The sequence below is a fragment of the Colletotrichum fructicola genome (assembly GCF_000319635.2).
Source record: "Colletotrichum fructicola Nara gc5 chromosome Unknown KSG_Nara_v1_contig05, whole genome shotgun sequence".
In the NCBI taxonomy this organism is placed as follows: domain Eukaryota; kingdom Fungi; phylum Ascomycota; class Sordariomycetes; order Glomerellales; family Glomerellaceae; genus Colletotrichum; species Colletotrichum fructicola.
In genome coordinates, this window is record NW_027094055.1 from 2719183 (window position 1) to 2736078 (window position 16896).

At 54.5% G+C, this 16896-nt stretch overlaps 4 protein-coding genes across 4 annotated transcripts; 1 reads left to right on the forward strand and 3 right to left on the reverse strand.

Moving 5' to 3' along the window:
* Positions 1-149: 149 nt before the first annotated feature.
* Positions 150-1178, reverse strand: GRE2-1 (NADPH-dependent methylglyoxal reductase GRE2; the record flags this gene model as incomplete). The annotated part of the gene is made up of 1 exon (XM_032035446.1): positions 150-1178. One exon carries the CDS (start codon positions 1176-1178, stop codon positions 150-152), a length of 1029 nt encoding a protein of 342 aa, XP_031885370.1.
* A 4246-nt stretch (positions 1179-5424) lies between these two features.
* On the forward strand, positions 5425-6657 carry GPDA (Glyceraldehyde-3-phosphate dehydrogenase; the record flags this gene model as incomplete). The annotated part of the gene is made up of 2 exons (XM_032035445.1): positions 5425-5553; positions 5770-6657. The coding sequence occupies 2 exons, from the start codon at positions 5425-5427 to the stop codon at positions 6655-6657; spliced, it is 1017 nt and encodes a 338-aa protein (XP_031885371.1).
* Positions 6658-7963: 1306 nt separating this feature from the next.
* CGGC5_v009442 (uncharacterized protein) lies at positions 7964-10293 on the reverse strand (the record flags this gene model as incomplete). Its single annotated transcript, XM_032035444.1, has 2 exons — positions 7964-9737; positions 9797-10293. 2 exons carry the CDS (start codon positions 10291-10293, stop codon positions 7964-7966), a joined length of 2271 nt encoding a protein of 756 aa, XP_031885372.1.
* A 2543-nt stretch (positions 10294-12836) lies between these two features.
* Positions 12837-16016, reverse strand: CGGC5_v009443 (uncharacterized protein; the record flags this gene model as incomplete). The annotated part of the gene is made up of 5 exons (XM_032035443.1): positions 12837-14872; positions 14924-14960; positions 15298-15387; positions 15453-15497; positions 16002-16016. 5 exons carry the CDS (start codon positions 16014-16016, stop codon positions 12837-12839), a joined length of 2223 nt encoding a protein of 740 aa, XP_031885373.1.
* Between the last annotated feature and the right edge of the window lie 880 nt (positions 16017-16896).

A 16896-nucleotide genomic window follows, 5' to 3' on the forward strand; every position in this document is an offset into this window, starting at 1 on the left:
TGCACCGAGGTGCAGGTATGAAGCAGAGATTTGGCCCGAGAGCCATTAGAATTCAGGTCTATCTGATGAATACAGGCCAAAGTTTCCCATACACCTTCGCTGTTCGTTACACGTGATATGCTGGTACTTTACTGTGAAGTTCCCCCAGTTCAAGCAGACTTGGACGCCTTCTCGGCTGCGAGCATCTGGTGGATGCTCTCCTTGAGCGTGACCTCGAGAGGGGTAGGCTTGATCCCCAGAACTTTCTCCGCCTTGCTAGTGTCAATGTTGTACGTCTCCTCGATCTTGCCATATCCGGGACGACCCTCCGGAATCCTGTGCTTCAACTCCGGGACTGCCTCGCGAAGGACATCCGCCGCAGTCTGCCAGTCAAAGTGTGTGCCGATGATGAACCTCTCACCAGCAGCCTCGGGCCTCTCAATGGCGTTGAGCAGAGCCTGGGCAACATCCTTGACGTCGGTCGATGCGGCAAAGTCCGTCGGGAAGACCGACTCGGCGCCAACCAGCTTCCACAAGAGACCGACCGACGTCGCTAGCCGGTTGAGGTCGAGCTTGCCTAGGTAGGGACCAAACACCCAAGGAGGGCAGATGTTGGCCAGCGTAAAGGCGACATCCTTGTTCGCGCCCATCCACTTCCACATCGCGCTCTCAGCGAGTCCCTTCGAAGCACAGTACGCCGCCACGCCGCTGTCTGTCTTGGCCGCCTCCTCGTACGTCATGGGGTTCCAGTCCTTCTCGGTGTAGACATATCCCGCGCGGTAGCCCTGTGACAGGTCGATGACGGACGCGAACGATGAGACGTTGGCGATGCTCTTTACTTGGGCGCCATACTGCTTCGCAGCCTCGAGGATGGCGACGGAGCCGTTGATGGCGGGTTGGAGGAGGTCGGCCTCGTTGTCCTTGGGGTCGACGATGAAAGGGGACGCTGTGTGGACGATGCCAGTAACGCCGGCGAGGGCGTCCTTGTAGGACTCGTGCTTGGTGATATCCGGGACGATGGCGAAGGTGAGGCGGTCTGATGAAGCGGCTTCGGGGAAGGTTGAGCGGAGGTTGGCAAAGGAGGATTCGGATCGGGCCGTGGCGCGAACCTTGTAGCCGCGCTCGAGGGCGAGACCGACCACGTGGGTGCCAATGTAACCGTTGGCGCCGGTCACCAGGAGTGTTTGTGTGGATGCCATTGCGATGTAGGTATTTGCGTTTGGTTGTGTGAGTTAACTTCGTTTGTTGGATCTGTATTCTTGGATGTCACATCATGTCTTCTGCCCGACTTTGAGCTTCGTTATATACTCTTCAAGAAATACCTTGCGAGTCATAAGCACCGTCTCACTTCATGATGATTCGCAGTATAGAGCCTTGATGGCGACCCCGTAGGCCCCGACGTCGTATTCCACTCCGGCACTTGCAATGCAGCGGATGGCATTCAAGATGACACCATTCGGAGGGATTGTTAATACACATTGTGGGTAAGTAGACGACCTTGCGGCTCTGAAGTCGCTGTTTACGGTAACTGTTTTGACCACTTGGTCATCCTGAATCGCAATGCTCCATTCAATTTCCCCGAGACGGATGAAATCTCGCCCGTGTAAACAGCAGCTCCTTTGGGAATGAGTAAGCGATGGCTTGGTAAGACGAATTGTCTAGTCGACAACTGTATGTAAGGTCGTGATGTCCGATCTCTAGTCCGGCCTTAAGTCTTCAAGTGAGAGTCGAGTGTCGTGGACAACGGGCTTTTCGCCGAAGTTCTCAAGGTGAAGTTGCGGCGATAAGCTGGTCGTGGGGGTCCGTGGGGGTCATAGCGGCAGCTGCACTGGAGGTGGTCAGCAATTGCTTCTGGTGTTGCATAACTGTACAACTTGTGCACATTAGTAATCCCGACTTGGGCCGACGTCATCGGCCTATTTTACGTCAAGTTTACCACACCAAAGCCGAACACCACCGGTGGGGGGTTTCTCGGTGTATGTCGGGTCCACCTAAGGTGAACGCCGCTCACCGAGACGGAAACCTTGAAATACTTGAGCTCAAGATCTCATCTAGATTACTTTTCCAAGCGCAAGGAGCCCAGATATCATGGTCACACGGTTAAAGATACACGCCTCACGCATATCTCTGACCAATGAGCATAGTCGAATTGAGCTCCGCCAGGCCACTCGTCCTCAAGCAGGATCATGATAGATCCCGAGTTCCATTCGTGATGCCGCTGTCACTCAGGCACGAGGCCTCCCGCGGTAACCGCAAGAAGGAGAGCCCACTGATTATGCAAGCCGGAAGGTGGATTGCGATTTGCAGGATCAAGCTGCCAGCGCTGACGACGTTCCCGACTTACACGCCCGCAACGTCCCGGTTGTCCAGTCGCGGCTGCCAAGCGACCCACTGGATTGCACACGAACCCCAGGTCGTTGAAGAGTCTCTGAGGCTAATCGCTGCTAGATGAGACGAGGTTCCAGATCTCCAGGCACGCGCTCCTGTACCCCGGCTCGGCAAACGGTAGCTTAATGTATGGCATCGGGGCAGCGGTCGGGAGGAACCGGAACCGGAGCGGAAATCTGGGGTAGGTCGGGTCGAACCTCGACGAGGGCGCATCATTCCGGGGCGGCTGGCGGCAAACGGGGCCAGCTCGATGCTTGGACGACTACGTTCCCGTAGCCGTGCTCCATGTAAGTCGGACGCACCCTGGTAAAGGTGGACTTGGAAGACAACGACGTCCCTATCGAGGCCATGGGAGCACGGCCAGATGAGCAGTGGCATATCGCAAGTTTCAACGCTGACCGCACAGCCTGCGCCCTTGACATGTCAAGTTTGTAAGCCAGAGGCAAATGTAAGCAGTGAAGAGTCTGATGATCTGACAAAATCTGCTCGTCTGATTTTGGACAGCTCTAGCAGGCTTATGAGGAAGCTAGCTGAAGAATTTGGCCGAGCGGCTCAACCACCTTGTTTAATGTACACAGAAAGGACCAGGATGCTCCTCAGGGGTACATATCGTACGTGTCGTTGGTGGAGGGAATGTGACGGTAGAGTCATATCATGCCAGGTCGATCGATGTTCAGACCATGCAAAATGATCCAATCTTGGCCGTGGCGCCGCCAGCTGGCGGGCGTCAGAGGGACCGGCGGCAAACACAAAGACCGCGGCATTGACGTTGACGGGTATCCTCGGTAGCGGCCATCGTCAGTCCCGATATATTCGGGAGTTGCAAGACGACATAGGCGAAGCCAGGAGCTCTGGGGGCCGATGAAGCCGTGATGCTCCGGCGCTTCGGGCCAGGCGTTCTGGCTTGTTAGCTCATTGGGTTGGGGGAGTCGTGAGCAGATCTCGGACCCCACCCAAGCCGGAATGGCACCAGCCCTGTTTTGATGGACCGGGTTTGCAATCAAGCGGCAGGCCAAGGCCCGAATGGCAACAGGACTGAACTGATTCGATGTACCTCGCATGTACACCAAGTTGGCGATGGCGTATCAGTACCCAGAAATGGAATTACAGCAGCGGTGGATGTGTATTTTTGTGCACATGGTTCCAACATGTTCCAACACAGACGAGGGAGCGGAAGTCGGATCCAAATCAGGAGCGATCCATATTGGATGACCGAGAACGGAGTGTTAAACGGCCCTTCTCGCCCATTATCTATGATGAGCTAAAATCAGCCGAGTCGAGGAAGTGCCTCATGGACCAGGCAAGGCGTTTCATTAGCTGGGCTCAGTCAAGCTTGGCGGGTTGAGCGACAATATGGAGCAGTGAGTGATTTATGGAGCTGTCGATTTTTTTCTCTCACAGGTCAGGTCGCTGTCGGCGAAGGTCAAAAAAAGCCGGCGGCAGGGATGTGTGATGCATGGTGTTTGGTGCTAGGGGCGTCTGGGAGGATTGGCGAGATGGTGAGAGGTGAGCTGTTTGAACCCTGTGGCATGTCGTGTCTTGAATCCAGTTGAGAATGACAATAAAAAGAAGCGACCCTCAAAAACTGGAACGGTGAGAGGATCACAAAAGGCGCCAAAGCTTTGGCGTGGGCCATTGTGCATGGTGGTAGTGGTGTCGGACATTGTTGATGTCGACCAGGGGGGGTTAGCTGCGAGCTGATGTAACGAGGGGCAGGCCAGCAACGCCCAGCAGGGGGCCAAGGATAAGGTGCCGGAGCTGACTTTTTTCTCGCTGGAAACCCAGGGAAGCTGCGGCGTGCCCCTCCATTGCCCCTCCTCGCGAGAGGTAGACGACCACCGACCGTCCTGACCCTGACAATGCTGGCCTGCTCGAGTCCGGTGAAGAAGAAGTGACACCACCACCGCGCCCCGCCGGGGAATGAGGCGAGGGAGGATACGATAGATCAGGATTCAGGAGAAACAAACCATTGCTTAGTCGTTCATCATGAGATGTTTGATGGAGGAGACATGGAGCTCGGACAATACGGGATGTAGTTGAGGTGTCAAAATAAGTGGTGAGAAGGCAGGGGCCGCCACAGTCGCCGTCAACACGATCCTACCGCCGCCGCACCTGTGCTGTGTGTTTTGAAGTACCCTCCCTGTCTTTTGGTTATACGGAGGTCGGATGGCAAGATGATGGATGCCGACATTGGATGTAATGATTCCACTGATTGGCATTGGCAAAGTGACACTGGCAAGCTATACCCAGCACCCGGAGGGTATCAGGTATCCGGCTAACGCATCGACACTCAAAAATTGGCAGCAGCGCCTTCCCGCTTGATGCCCCGCCTTGGCTGTAAAAAGACGCACACCTGCTTGGAAGGAGTGGATGAGAAGGCACGACATGGGAAAGTACGAGACACGCGTTACGGGAGGAGCTTGCCTGTTGTCAAAAAGTGTGTGTCACTCACCAGCTCACCCGGCGTCGACCGGGCAATCGCCCATCTCAACCATCCCGTCGCCTGCACCGGCGATACTGGGAGTCACCCCTGCGGAGTGCCCCTACCTGGTACCTCCCTAACTTGCGTCAAGTCCGCACCCGCATTGAGGCTGCTGGTGGTGGTGGTGCTGCTGGCGAGTGTGAGGTGCACTTCCTACCCTCTTTCTTGGCCTGGGCCACCGCACGGCGTGGGCGTGGACATGGGCGTGGGCATTGGCGTTGCGTTGGAAAGACCACCCCACCATCTTCCCTCAACCAAATTTACAAAAGGATCTCGCGCGCCCTTCCACCTCCATCCATTCCGTCCTTCTCTCCCTTCTTCTGCCATTGAAAATCTCTTCCACACCTCGATCCATCTTTGATCTCGTCAAACCGACGTGATACCCAAACAAGGTGAGCACCAGCTCCGTCCATAGCTCTAACAGCTGTACACAGCTTCTGCAACCCCACTCTGCCCCTCGATAACCAACCCCGCCATCGCCGCAAACTTCGTCATATCACAGTTGTCGTCGCAGAAATCTGACTGACTCTCGTCATCTTCATAGACACTTTTTTATACACACCTAAGCAGACAACATGGCTCCCATCAAGGTTGGCATCAACGGCTTCGGCCGCATTGGACGTATCGTCTTCCGCAATGCCATCGAGCACCCCGAGGTCGAGATCGTTGCCGTCAACGACCCCTTCATTGAGACCAAGTACGCTGTGAGTATCACCCCACCTACCCCTCCAAACTCGCCATGACTTCGCATCCATCACCACCACCACCACCGCTGTCATCTACATCTCGCCACCCGCGTTTGGTAAATAAGAAGGCCGTCATGAATGGAGGCCAATTGAAACCATGGGTCGGGACGGCCGGACACATGCTATCACTCATATCAGCCCCATCTGTCGCATTTACTGACTCGCTCTTCACAGGCCTACATGCTCAAGTACGACTCCACCCACGGCATCTTCAACGGCGAGATCAAGCAGGAGGGCAACGATCTTGTCATCAACGGCAAGACCGTCAAGTTCTACACCGAGCGTGACCCCGCTGCCATCCCCTGGAAGGAGACCGGCGCCGACTACGTCGTCGAGTCCACTGGTGTCTTCACCACCACCGACAAGGCCAAGGCCCATCTTCAGGGCGGTGCCAAGAAGGTCATCATCTCTGCTCCCTCCGCCGATGCCCCCATGTACGTGATGGGTGTCAACGAGAAGTCCTACGACGGCAGCGCCGACGTCATCTCTAACGCTTCTTGCACCACCAACTGCTTGGCTCCCCTCGCCAAGGTCATCAACGACAAGTTCGGCATCGTTGAGGGTCTCATGACCACCGTCCACTCCTACACTGCTACCCAGAAGACCGTTGACGGTCCCTCCGCCAAGGACTGGCGTGGTGGCCGCACCGCTGCTCAGAACATCATTCCCAGCAGCACTGGTGCCGCCAAGGCTGTCGGCAAGGTCATTCCTGAGCTCAATGGCAAGCTCACCGGCATGTCCATGCGTGTCCCCACTGCCAACGTCTCCGTCGTTGACCTGACTGCCCGCATTGAGAAGGGTGCCAGCTACGACGAGATCAAGCAGGCCATCAAGGAGGCCGCTGAGGGTCCCCTAAAGGGCGTCCTGGCCTACACCGAGGACGATGTCGTCTCCACCGACATGATCGGCAACCCCAACTCCTCCATCTTCGACGCCAAGGCCGGTATCTCCCTGAACAACAACTTCGTCAAGCTCGTCTCCTGGTACGACAACGAGTGGGGTTACTCCCGCCGTGTCCTCGACCTCCTGGCCCACGTCGCCAAGGTCGATGCCTCCAAGTAAATGTGCTGAGCATTGGAGGATGTTGATGAGAAGTACCAAGACCGAAATGGTCTTTTAATGAAATAAAGAAACGACCAACAAAAGCAGTAAAATCGGAAGATGGGCAGTCTTTCAGAAGGGAGGGCAACGATGACGCAGAGTCTCGAGAGGCCGGGAAGGATTATGGTTGTGTCTTTTCCTAACAAAACTCCCAAACTACATGTCCTTATGACGTCTATGAAATAGATTATGCCTACCCATCACACAAAGTTCCTCCATCGCAAAGTGAAGTCTTGCTGCCTTTTTTCCTGCCAACGCGGGTGGGTTGTAGCGGCCGCCGGACGCGTACGGTATCAGTCTTATCGGTCAGATCATGCCTGACGGTCGGTAGTACGCGGTGTTCCGCAGATAAGTGAGGGGTTGCGGGGTCACTCTGGCGGCCGTTCTACCGCTGCCAGACACAGATCGAGATCGTCACTGCCGTACTGCTATCACATCATTATGTTCACCATCTTCCCCTTTTGTAACATTTTCTTTTGGAATTCTTTTGCATTGGTTCCGAGAGATCTAGACTAGAGTATCTTCGCGAGTTGTCATTGTCTTCTTTTTTTTGCCAAGTGTGAAATACCAAGCTGAATCAGAGAATTCCTCTGCGTCATTCCTCAGGTCCTCAACGCGGGACACACATACACACATCCCTGATACCGGACCCCCTCCACCCACTGACCGAGATGACAAAAGGAAAAGAAAACCGACTAAACAAACGACACACAGTAGGGGATATCTTTTATGTACAAAAAGCCATACACACAGCCCTGGTTTTCCCGTAGAACGCCAAGCTTGAGAGTGACACACCAAAGAAGGAGAAAAAAAAAGAGAAGAGCCAAGAGGGAGGCGGTGTTGGTGGCAGTGATACCGATACCGATGAGAGTTTTTGAGTGACAAAAATGAAAAAAAGAATTGTGAACCGTGCCAGGCTACTGGTGAGCTGTCCTGGGGATGTGATAGAGAGGTCATGTCATACAAGACTGCACAAACACACGCGCGTGGGAAAAGAAAGCGATTTCTTCCTTCACACTCCCAACGATTTCCCACCTGTGACTTGAAAACGCCGTTGCCGAGCCTGACCGTAACGCTGACCATACAGAGATGATGAGGGAAACGGGAAAGGAAAGGAGTTCATAATACATGTTCATTAGGAGGGCCCTAATGCCCTTCTTCTTACTTTGTTCTGGGGTGCTTGGCTTCAACGTGAGCCGTCCGCGAGCGAAAGGGAGGAGTCGGCGACCGTCCGGGTCTTGGACGCATCAGCATCTCCGCCGGCATGCTATGATGTTCCGTTTGCCGCTGAGACTGTGACCTCGGCGCGCCACGAAACGTGCTCCTGATGAGCCCAGCGTCGCATGATCCTCAACGCCGAAGAGACGGCTTCCTCCACTGTAGTCCACGGACCCATGTTTGCACGCATCGCGCTGTCCTCGACCCGCTCAGCAAAGTCCTGAGCCGACTTCCATGCATTCGAGCGACCTCGTTCGTGACCAATGATGGCTACCGCGTGTGGACTTGGGTCGATGGACCAGTAACACCTGAGAAGCTCCTCATGGATCACGCCCTGGATCTGCCAGAACAAAGCCTCTAATGGTCCGCTCCTGCGCAGCTCCGGTCTCATGACGTTGAGCACCGGTAAGATGCTGCCCCATTGCTTCGGATCTTGGGCCTTGCTCTCTATTGAGCGCGCGTCCACCACCGCCCTGAAGCCAATCATGAAGGCCAGAGCCGTCTCGAGACCCAAGATGACGCCCAGCTTGCTGTCTGAGTCTGAGCTATGCCCACTTCGGTCATTTTTCCGCTCCAGCAACATATCGCGATCATGCTTCAACTTCGTTCCGAGCTTGCTGAACCGTGCATATCGTTCGCGCAGCGCTTGTATCTTCAGGGGGTTATACGGTTCCCTGACATCCCTCGTTTGCGGTCGGTCTCGGTCTGCTGAAGGCGGAGCTGCGGGAGTATGGCCGCTGCCGTCGCCAGGAGTGTTTACCGAGTTGCTCGAGGCTACCCTTGACATTGACGTCGCGGCCTTCGAGGGAGTTGAGGGGGTAACAAGCTTGGAGCTAGAGACCTCAGACGTCCTTGGCCGTTTGACGGCAATCGAGTCGCCAACATTCTCCGTGCCTCCGATGGGTCTTTTCCTTGCCTGGGGCGGTGCTGGGGGCTCTATGCTCACAGATCGCTCTTTCTTAATCGTGTCCTTCTTGGGCGGAAGAGCCAGCAGTCTCTGAACCGTCTTGGAGATCTTCCTTGGATACTTTAGAGTCACCATCAACCTGTTGCGTGGTTTCTCCTTGATCTTGTCCTTAACGTCTTTCCGATCTTCCTCCTCGTCCTTAACAATCACAGGCGGTCTCTTGTTGCTGGTAGGCGACTCTGGTGGATGTAGTTTCTGGCTTGGTGTTGATCCCTTAGTCGGTGTCTTCTTCATCCGAGCCAGTTCCTCCTCGAGCGCGGGCGGTAATGTGGGAGACAGAAGCACCGGCAGTCTGACGGGGGACTTTTGTCTTTTAGGTGGAGGCGGCGGCGGTGGCTCTGCCCTGGAAGGCTTTGGTGGTCTGTTTGGCTCGCCATTGTCATCGCGTCTCCTTTTATCTTTGGGGTGAGAGTCCGAATCGTTCGGCAGGTGTAGGGGTGAAAGTAGCGGCGGCATTGCACTCCTTGATGACGGATCTGTCTTGCTCTTGCCGCTTAGAGAGGGGCTCGGCCTGTTGCCATTGATGGAATCGCCCCTGGCGCGTGATACTGGCGACTTGTTGGCACCTGAGCCCAATGCCGCCTTCAGAGCGGACCTCCCATTTGGCAAAGACGACGAGGCCGCGCCCGATTTGCTGTCCTTCTGCGGTGTCCTATCCAGGGAGGTATGCAACTCTTTTCTTTTCGGGGTATCATCTCGGGGCGTTCGCGATCGATCGTCAAGCGGGGTGCTGGCTTCGGGCCGCGCTCGTTTTTGAGGTCGCAGATCGCCGTCGGCATCGTGGACTCGTTTCCGCTTCTCTGGGGTATCATTGCTCTCCTGCGTTGGCCTAGACCTTGCCTCGGTTCTACTTGATCTAGTTGGTGTCGTTAGCGCCATGTCAAATAGTATAAGTAGACTTCTATCGCATCGCACCTGTCGTCATTAGGAACATCGCGCGACTTATGCGCCTTTGATTCCTTTGATGCTTCTGAATCTCGTACCCTGTGGGCATCGGTCTTCTTTGGTTCGCGGTCGATTCGACAGTCCGTTGCCTCTCTCCTAGAGGCGTCTGTCTTGGGGGTTCCCGAGTCGGTGGGTGACGCGGATGCCTTCTTCTGTTTATTCTTGTAATCACTCAGCGACAGCTTGGTGACTGTCTTTTTTTCCATCTTCACGTTCGACTCCTTGGCGGCGATTGGATTCGGAGGTTCCTCGCGCATGTCATAGTATGGACGGGTGAGTAACATGCCGCGATCAGCGTCGGACAGCAGGGTCATGTACTGCAGGCGTTGGTACTTGAACTCCTCGAAGACCTTGCTTTGATCCGGCGGGACGCGATAGCGTTGGTCAGGAGTGATAGAGAGGTGGTGCGGTCGGTCGGGCAGAATGCGCTGGGCCAGCAGTTGGACCTTCTTCGCCGCTGCTTCCATTGTTTGGGGGCGTTTGCATGCCGGGGGGGCATGAAGAAAAAGGGATCGCGATATGCGCGGCCACAAGCGCAAGATTAGGCAGAGGAAAAGAGCGATGCGATGGCGGAATGCGAGATGTGATGGTCGGAGGGCGATGTTCAGGTTGAGGCCGAAAAACAAAGGGTCGCGATGGCAGCAGCCAATGCGAAGTAGATGGACGGCGAAGGAGAATGAATGGGCGCCGGAGCAGAGCACTCAAGCCCTCTCCGTAGCCCACGAGGGAGAATCTTCAAGTCGGCGGCAATCAGCGCCGACGATGATGGCGGTTGTGATGGTGTGGCCGGGGTGGGCGCTGAGAAGGAAATGTCGTGATAGCGTGACGTGGGTGTTGGCGGTACCGGCGTTATCTGGGAGGAATCGAGGGCGGGATGCTTCAGAATCGACAAGACGCGACCAGATGGGGTAGTATCAAATGGAAATCATCTAGCGAGGGGAAGTTGAGTGTGGCGATGGAAGAGTCGCGTCGTCGTGGATTAGGCGTCGCGGGGGCTCGTGGAGGAAGTCGGGGGGTCGGTTCTCGTATCGAGTTCGCCGTGGTTGCGGTTGTGATTCAGGACGTGGTTCGTCTTCTTTTGGTGGAGATGGTTGTCGTGGCAGTGGTAGTGGTGTATGCAGGCCCCAAACATCAGCCCTTGCAGCAGCGGCAGCAGCTCAGATGACCCGCAGCGCATTTCCCAGCGTGGCCTGCTGCTGCAATGATGCGATGCGAGGCGAAGCGAAGCTCAGCGACGCGGACCTTGAGGAGTGCAAGACAAGATAGGTCTGGTCAATGGACGCGAGATGAGTCGGTGCGAGGTGTGCAAGAGTGTGTCCAAGCAGTTGCGCCGGATCCAGACGGGGTAGAGGACGGGACGACGTGCCGCAGGTCGATGATACGGGGGACAAGGGTCAAGGTAGGTGGTATTGAAGGGTCAGAGTCGGGTCGGGGAATGGTGGACGGGAGAGGAGACGGACGGTGCGGTCCAGTGCCAGAGCGAGTATCCGTTCCAGCAGCCCAGTAGGAGCAAGCACCAGTGCCAATGGGAGTGAGAAGGGGGGAGAGAGCCAGACCCAGTCCGATGTGCAAAGTGCGAGCCTGGTCACCGGTAGCAGTCCGTTGGCGCGTCGGTGAGGGCCGGTAAGTTAGGTGCCTAGGTAGATAGGCAAGGTAGACACACCCAGGCCAGGCCAGGTCAGGTCAGGTCAGGTTAGGCAAAGTTTAGGTGTGCGATAAGGTGAGGTGAGAGGTAAGGATGGGAGGAGATGGGGGGAGAGCAAGGCGAGACACGCGCTACCTGGCGGATACCGCACCACCAAAAGCCCAAGGTTCCAATTGGCACGTTGAGGGAAGGCACGCAGATGATGCGTGAGGGAGCACGGGAGTTGCTACACAGTGGAGTGGACACCGCCTTACTGGAATGAGCTTCACAGCACGAGGCTCCTTACCTTACCTACCTACCTTACCTCACCTTACCTACCTACCACCTTGGCCTTGGCTTAATGGAGCCCAGGCGTGAGGTGATGGTGTGGGCCACACAACCAGTGGGTGGTGGCCGCCGGGGAATTTTACGTGAGCCCAAGCGCGTGCTCCTCGTCTGCTCGCCGTCTGTAGCTCCAATTACACGATACCTCAGCGAGTTTCGTTGTTGATTCGCCCAGCTGCTGAGGTGCGCCTGAGAGGTGCAAATATAGGTAGGCCTTCGCCAGGGCACGCACCAATCCTGAGCTTTGGGATTGTTTGATGCAAGACCTCAAGGTTCCTCTTCCGAGGAAATACACCTCAGGGACGGGAGTCGCTGGTGCTGGAAAATGCCCGATGTGGTGGCTCTTACCTTAGCAGGCGGCGGCAGTGGCTCCCTGGGCAGATGGCCGATGTTCTGGTCTGGGGCTGCCCAGTTCTTAGGCACCTCCACTACCTAGGTAGCACTGGGTAGGTACCTAGGCAGGGAGGTAAGGTAGCTTCAGGTAATCGCGGCGCGCCCCGGCCTAAGCTCTCAACGATGGGAGATGGGTACTGACCTAATTACAGCTCTTACGTTCGAGGTGGCCGCACCTGTCAGATACATGCCAGTCCGCAGCAGCTGGTGCCCGCTGCAAGGGCGAGTAAAAGGGCAAATTAATAGGCATTTAGATAAAGCATGAGTAACGGTAACGCAGGAACTACAACCAAGGTGGACAAATAGGATTCTATTTGAACCAAGATCGTTACACAATTTCAGTTCTACACAAACGGTCTATATCTTTTCGCATTGTATGTGGAACACGTCAGCGAGGCGAGTATTTCCTAAGTAGATTTCACTTCAATTATTTTTAGTGCCATTTAATAGTTGTGATGCTTAAGTCAACCTTTTTGTTGTTTTCCTAGGCATGCTACATTACCCTAACCCTGGGAACGGGATGCCTAGTGTAGTCTGCGTTGCGCTGGTGAATGCACTTTTGCTTCCGACCTCTGTGGTATCTCGACCCATTCCAATGCGCCGTCCATGGTATCTCAAAGAAAATATGTGCGCCGTTATCTTCGATAATCAATAGTTGCCGTTGGTAAGGTACGCCAGCTCGTGGCCGTTGGGACTCAACTTCTGCCTCTTCCTTGCAGGCTCTTCGCTTAGTCTCGATGACTTCTCAACCTTGACCAGCCTGTGCTCGTGCTCGCTCATTTGTTTGATGATTGTCTGGACCTTTTGTCCCAACTGAGCCTCACCGGGCTGCTCCTTGTCGAGGTGGCTGATGATAGCTGAATACAGCCCCTCCGTCGTCAAATTGTTCATTTGCGAATCCAGCGAAAGATATTGCTGGTCAACAACCTCCATCCTTTTCTCCATCTTCAATTGAACATTCCCCAGGCCCTGCTCAAATCCATCCATTCGCTTATCGGCTTTGGCTCTATGCTCTTCGAGGTCCTGGATCCTTTCCATGTGTATCTTTTCGGTCTCTATTATGGAGTCAATCGTACCTCGGACAGCTTTGAGGCTCTTCTCGTTCATGTCCACTTGATCCGACAGCTTTTTGATCACAGGGTCGGCTGTCTGCCGAGGGGAGGGCACCGCCGCCTCTGCCTTTTCCGACCCTTGTCTTGTTATTGTCGAATCTCTCGAGCAACCGTCGATCGAGGCGTTGCCAGTTTCCAACACGATGAGACGTTTTCGTATTTCGTCAATCCATCCCCCGACCATTGTGAGGAAATTCTTGTTGATTGTCTCGTGCGTTGCTTTCTTGACAAATGTGTCGCCAACCGTTGAACCAAGCGTATTAACTTGTTTTTGCAACGCGTCCATCGACGACTTGATCTCATTTACGCTGGCAGAAAATTGCTGCGCATCCGGCAGAGTCTGTTTAGGTACAGTAGGCTGCTGCGCCTCTGCTCTTTGCTGGCTTAACTGCTGTTGCATTGCGTCAACTTGCTTGGCGAGCTCCTTGGGCGCTGATTCCAGTGTGGCGGTACGGGATAGGTGCACGATTGAATCCACTTTGAGTTGCGCTATGTCTGCTTGTAGTCGCTCCCAAGAAGACTCCAGGCTTGTGGTACGAGTGGCATGCTGTGCTGATGACGATTTCAGGTTTTGCAGCTGCTCATCGTGCTGTTTTGCGTCTGACTCAAGCTTCTCTAGGCGAGACCGAAGACTCTTTAGATCGGCTGTGAGCTTATCTTGCTCGCTGTCTTTGAGCATCTGTGCGGCTTGCTGTTGCTTCTTAAGATTATCGCATTCCTTCTCTAGTCGCGGTAGCCTCGTCACGAATCCCGAACAGGCTTCGTTAATGATGTCGGGGTCTAATTGTCCCAAATGATTATCGTGTCGACCCAGGACATCCCTCAATTTCACAATGTCGGCGACACACTGTTGAATGTCTGACGCTTGTTTATCCTCAGCTGCAGCGTCAAGTGTTGGCGCAGGTGTGGTTTTAAGCTGGGCTTGACTTAAGCGCTTGATAGAGTCGACCTGTTCCGTAAGTGCGGATGAGGTAGAGATGTGCTTTTTCTCAACCTCTTCTTCCAACTTTGAAAGTTTGGCCTTGAGAGACTTATTCTCGATGTCCAGAGCCTTACGCTGGGCAGTCTCAAATGCGAGTCCCTTTTTAAGCTCTTTGACGTCTTCTTGGTGCTGTTTCTCTAAGTTGTCAAGCCGATCCACGAGACTGCTTGTGCTGGTGGCTGTGACGGCGCGTTTGTCCTTCTCTTGCTGAAGATCAGAATAGACCTGAAGGATAAGCGAGGCAAGCTGTTCGGACGATTCCACAGATCTCGCGTGCGCAGCCTGCTCCTCTTTTCGCAAAGCAGCAAGGTCCTCCTGGTCTTTCTTCTCAGACCTGCGATGGGTCTCTCTCAAAGACGGGAACTCGGCATACTTGTGCTGCGACGCCCTGCGCGTATTTTCCCTTTCTTTCACTCGGGTCTCGACCACCTCCCTTCTCAATTGTAAAGTAGCGTGCTCCTTGTTTCGATGGGATATGCTTTGCAGCGCTTGCGTAATCTTTGCGTGATGAGAAGATCCTGCGGCTAGCTTAGGGCTCGACGGTCTGGAAGACACAGGCGTTGTTGAAGCAGTCGGCAGTCCCCGAGGTGCTGGTATCGTCGTTAGCTGTGATTTGTTGTTGACGCTACCAGTCAACTTACATGGCGGCCGACCATGAAATCCTACTGAACCGCTGTTCTGTAAAGGGGAGGAGAAGCTTCTTGGAGGGGGACGCGGGGCAGCTTCTCGCGAGCCTAAGACCTGCCTATCGCGGTGATGATCTAGCTTGGATCTATCGACGTCTCGACGTTCGCGAGAACGTGATCTGGAACGAGACCGAGAACGAGATCGAGATCGATCATAGCTTCTGTTGCGGTCACGGTCGCGATCTCTGTCCCGATCTCGGTCATAGTCCCGATCCCGACGATCTCTCTCGCCGTCGCGTCGGTCCGAATAGTTATAGGTGTTTCGCTCGCGTCGGTCGCGGTAATCGCTGTCGGAACGCCTAAGTGTCGACATGTTGCCGACGACGAACGGTGGTCGGAGAAGGAGAGGGAATGGCGACGGTGGGTTTGCTCAACATGCTCCGCAAATTTAAAGGTGAAGGCACAAGAAACAGCGAATGCTTCGGGTGTGATTGTCAGATGATAGTTGATGATGCAAAGAGAAAGATCCAACGCCAGCACTTACGAATTGCTCGAAAGGCAGTTTGCAGTGCCGGAAGGAACGAATAGACTGTGAAAGAAGGAGCTGCTGAGGGGCTTTCTTTTTTTCCTTCTTTATGTTGCGACCCTTCTTGTAAATTGGACGTCGGCGGTGGCGCGCTATGCAATTAATGCCCCACGCTACGTAGGGAATCGCGTTTTAATTACCTGCGCCTACCCTGCTCACTCCACAGTCGGCACTGTATGGGAGTGGGTTAGGTGAGGGTAGAGCAAGCCCCCGAGATCTGAGAAAGGGAACGCAATCGTAACGTAAAGTTGGGCGAGAAGAGTCGAAGGCGACTCTCAAAAGTGTATCAATCGTGGGTGTGCAGACCCAGCGATGTGCTGGGGTTGATGAGGTTGTGCTGGGGTAGGTGGTTATGTGAAGCACCTGTCGTAGACATGCAGGTAGTAGAAGGCAAGGTGTCGGGGGGATTGGTTCTAGAGGAGGGGAAAATAAGAAAAGGCCGAGTATTTAACTGATCCATGTGTTTGCGCATGAACTGTTGGCAACGAGGAACTGTTTGCTGCTCACAAACCGCATGGACATGGGCGGCAAACGATTCCACTCACGCAGGGGATCGCTTTGTAAAGATGATTCGCGAATCGCGACCGAGCTCAATTCTTAGACGTGGTTTAGTGGTCAGTGAGGGGCATGCACAGTCGGGCGGGCTTTGGGGGTTCAGTGTCAGGCGTCAAATCGGTTTGGGTGGTGTGGTGGAGGTGGGGTTCGACGCTTAGCATTCTGTATTTTTAGTGCCGTTCCGACAAAGGCACGCAAGACCGCATGCAATTTCGGGCCTCTATCTGTTGCGCAACCTTCTGTCGATCCAGTATCTACTCACCGCTGAATCGATCCGTTTTGCTCAAGAGACATATGCCTTTATCTGTGTGGTTCTGACCCTCGTCAACAATGGGGGAATGCCATGTCCAACCTCCCATTGCACCCCTTGCAAGTTGCATCCAACTGCATCAAGTGCAACAACCAGCTGCAGAAAGGTCAAGCGCGCCACAAGTTATTTCTTTTTCTTTCAAGCGTGTGACTCAAATGCAGTGAAAACCCGCAACTTCCGCCGATTTGCCATGACATCCCAGATGCCGTCAGATAAGTGTAAATCCCACAAATCGCTGTCCGTAAATCATTGGGCATTAGAGACGTCAGTTTAGGTCGAAACGAGTACGAGAACGCTACCATGGCGGGGCAAGTGAGAAAGGCAGGTAAGCAAGTAAGCCGTCACAATGCCCGTGACCTCTTATTCTCCTGCCTCAGCAGAGCATCTGGATGGGTACGCTGGACGAGAAGATGATAGTTGCGTGGTTGAGGAGCGAGATTCAAGATCTGCGACAATAATGAGATTGGCGTTTTAGTGACGCAAGTCTGCCAGCTCCCTGTTGAAAGGGGAAGAATTTTAGGTTTCAGACGGCATCGG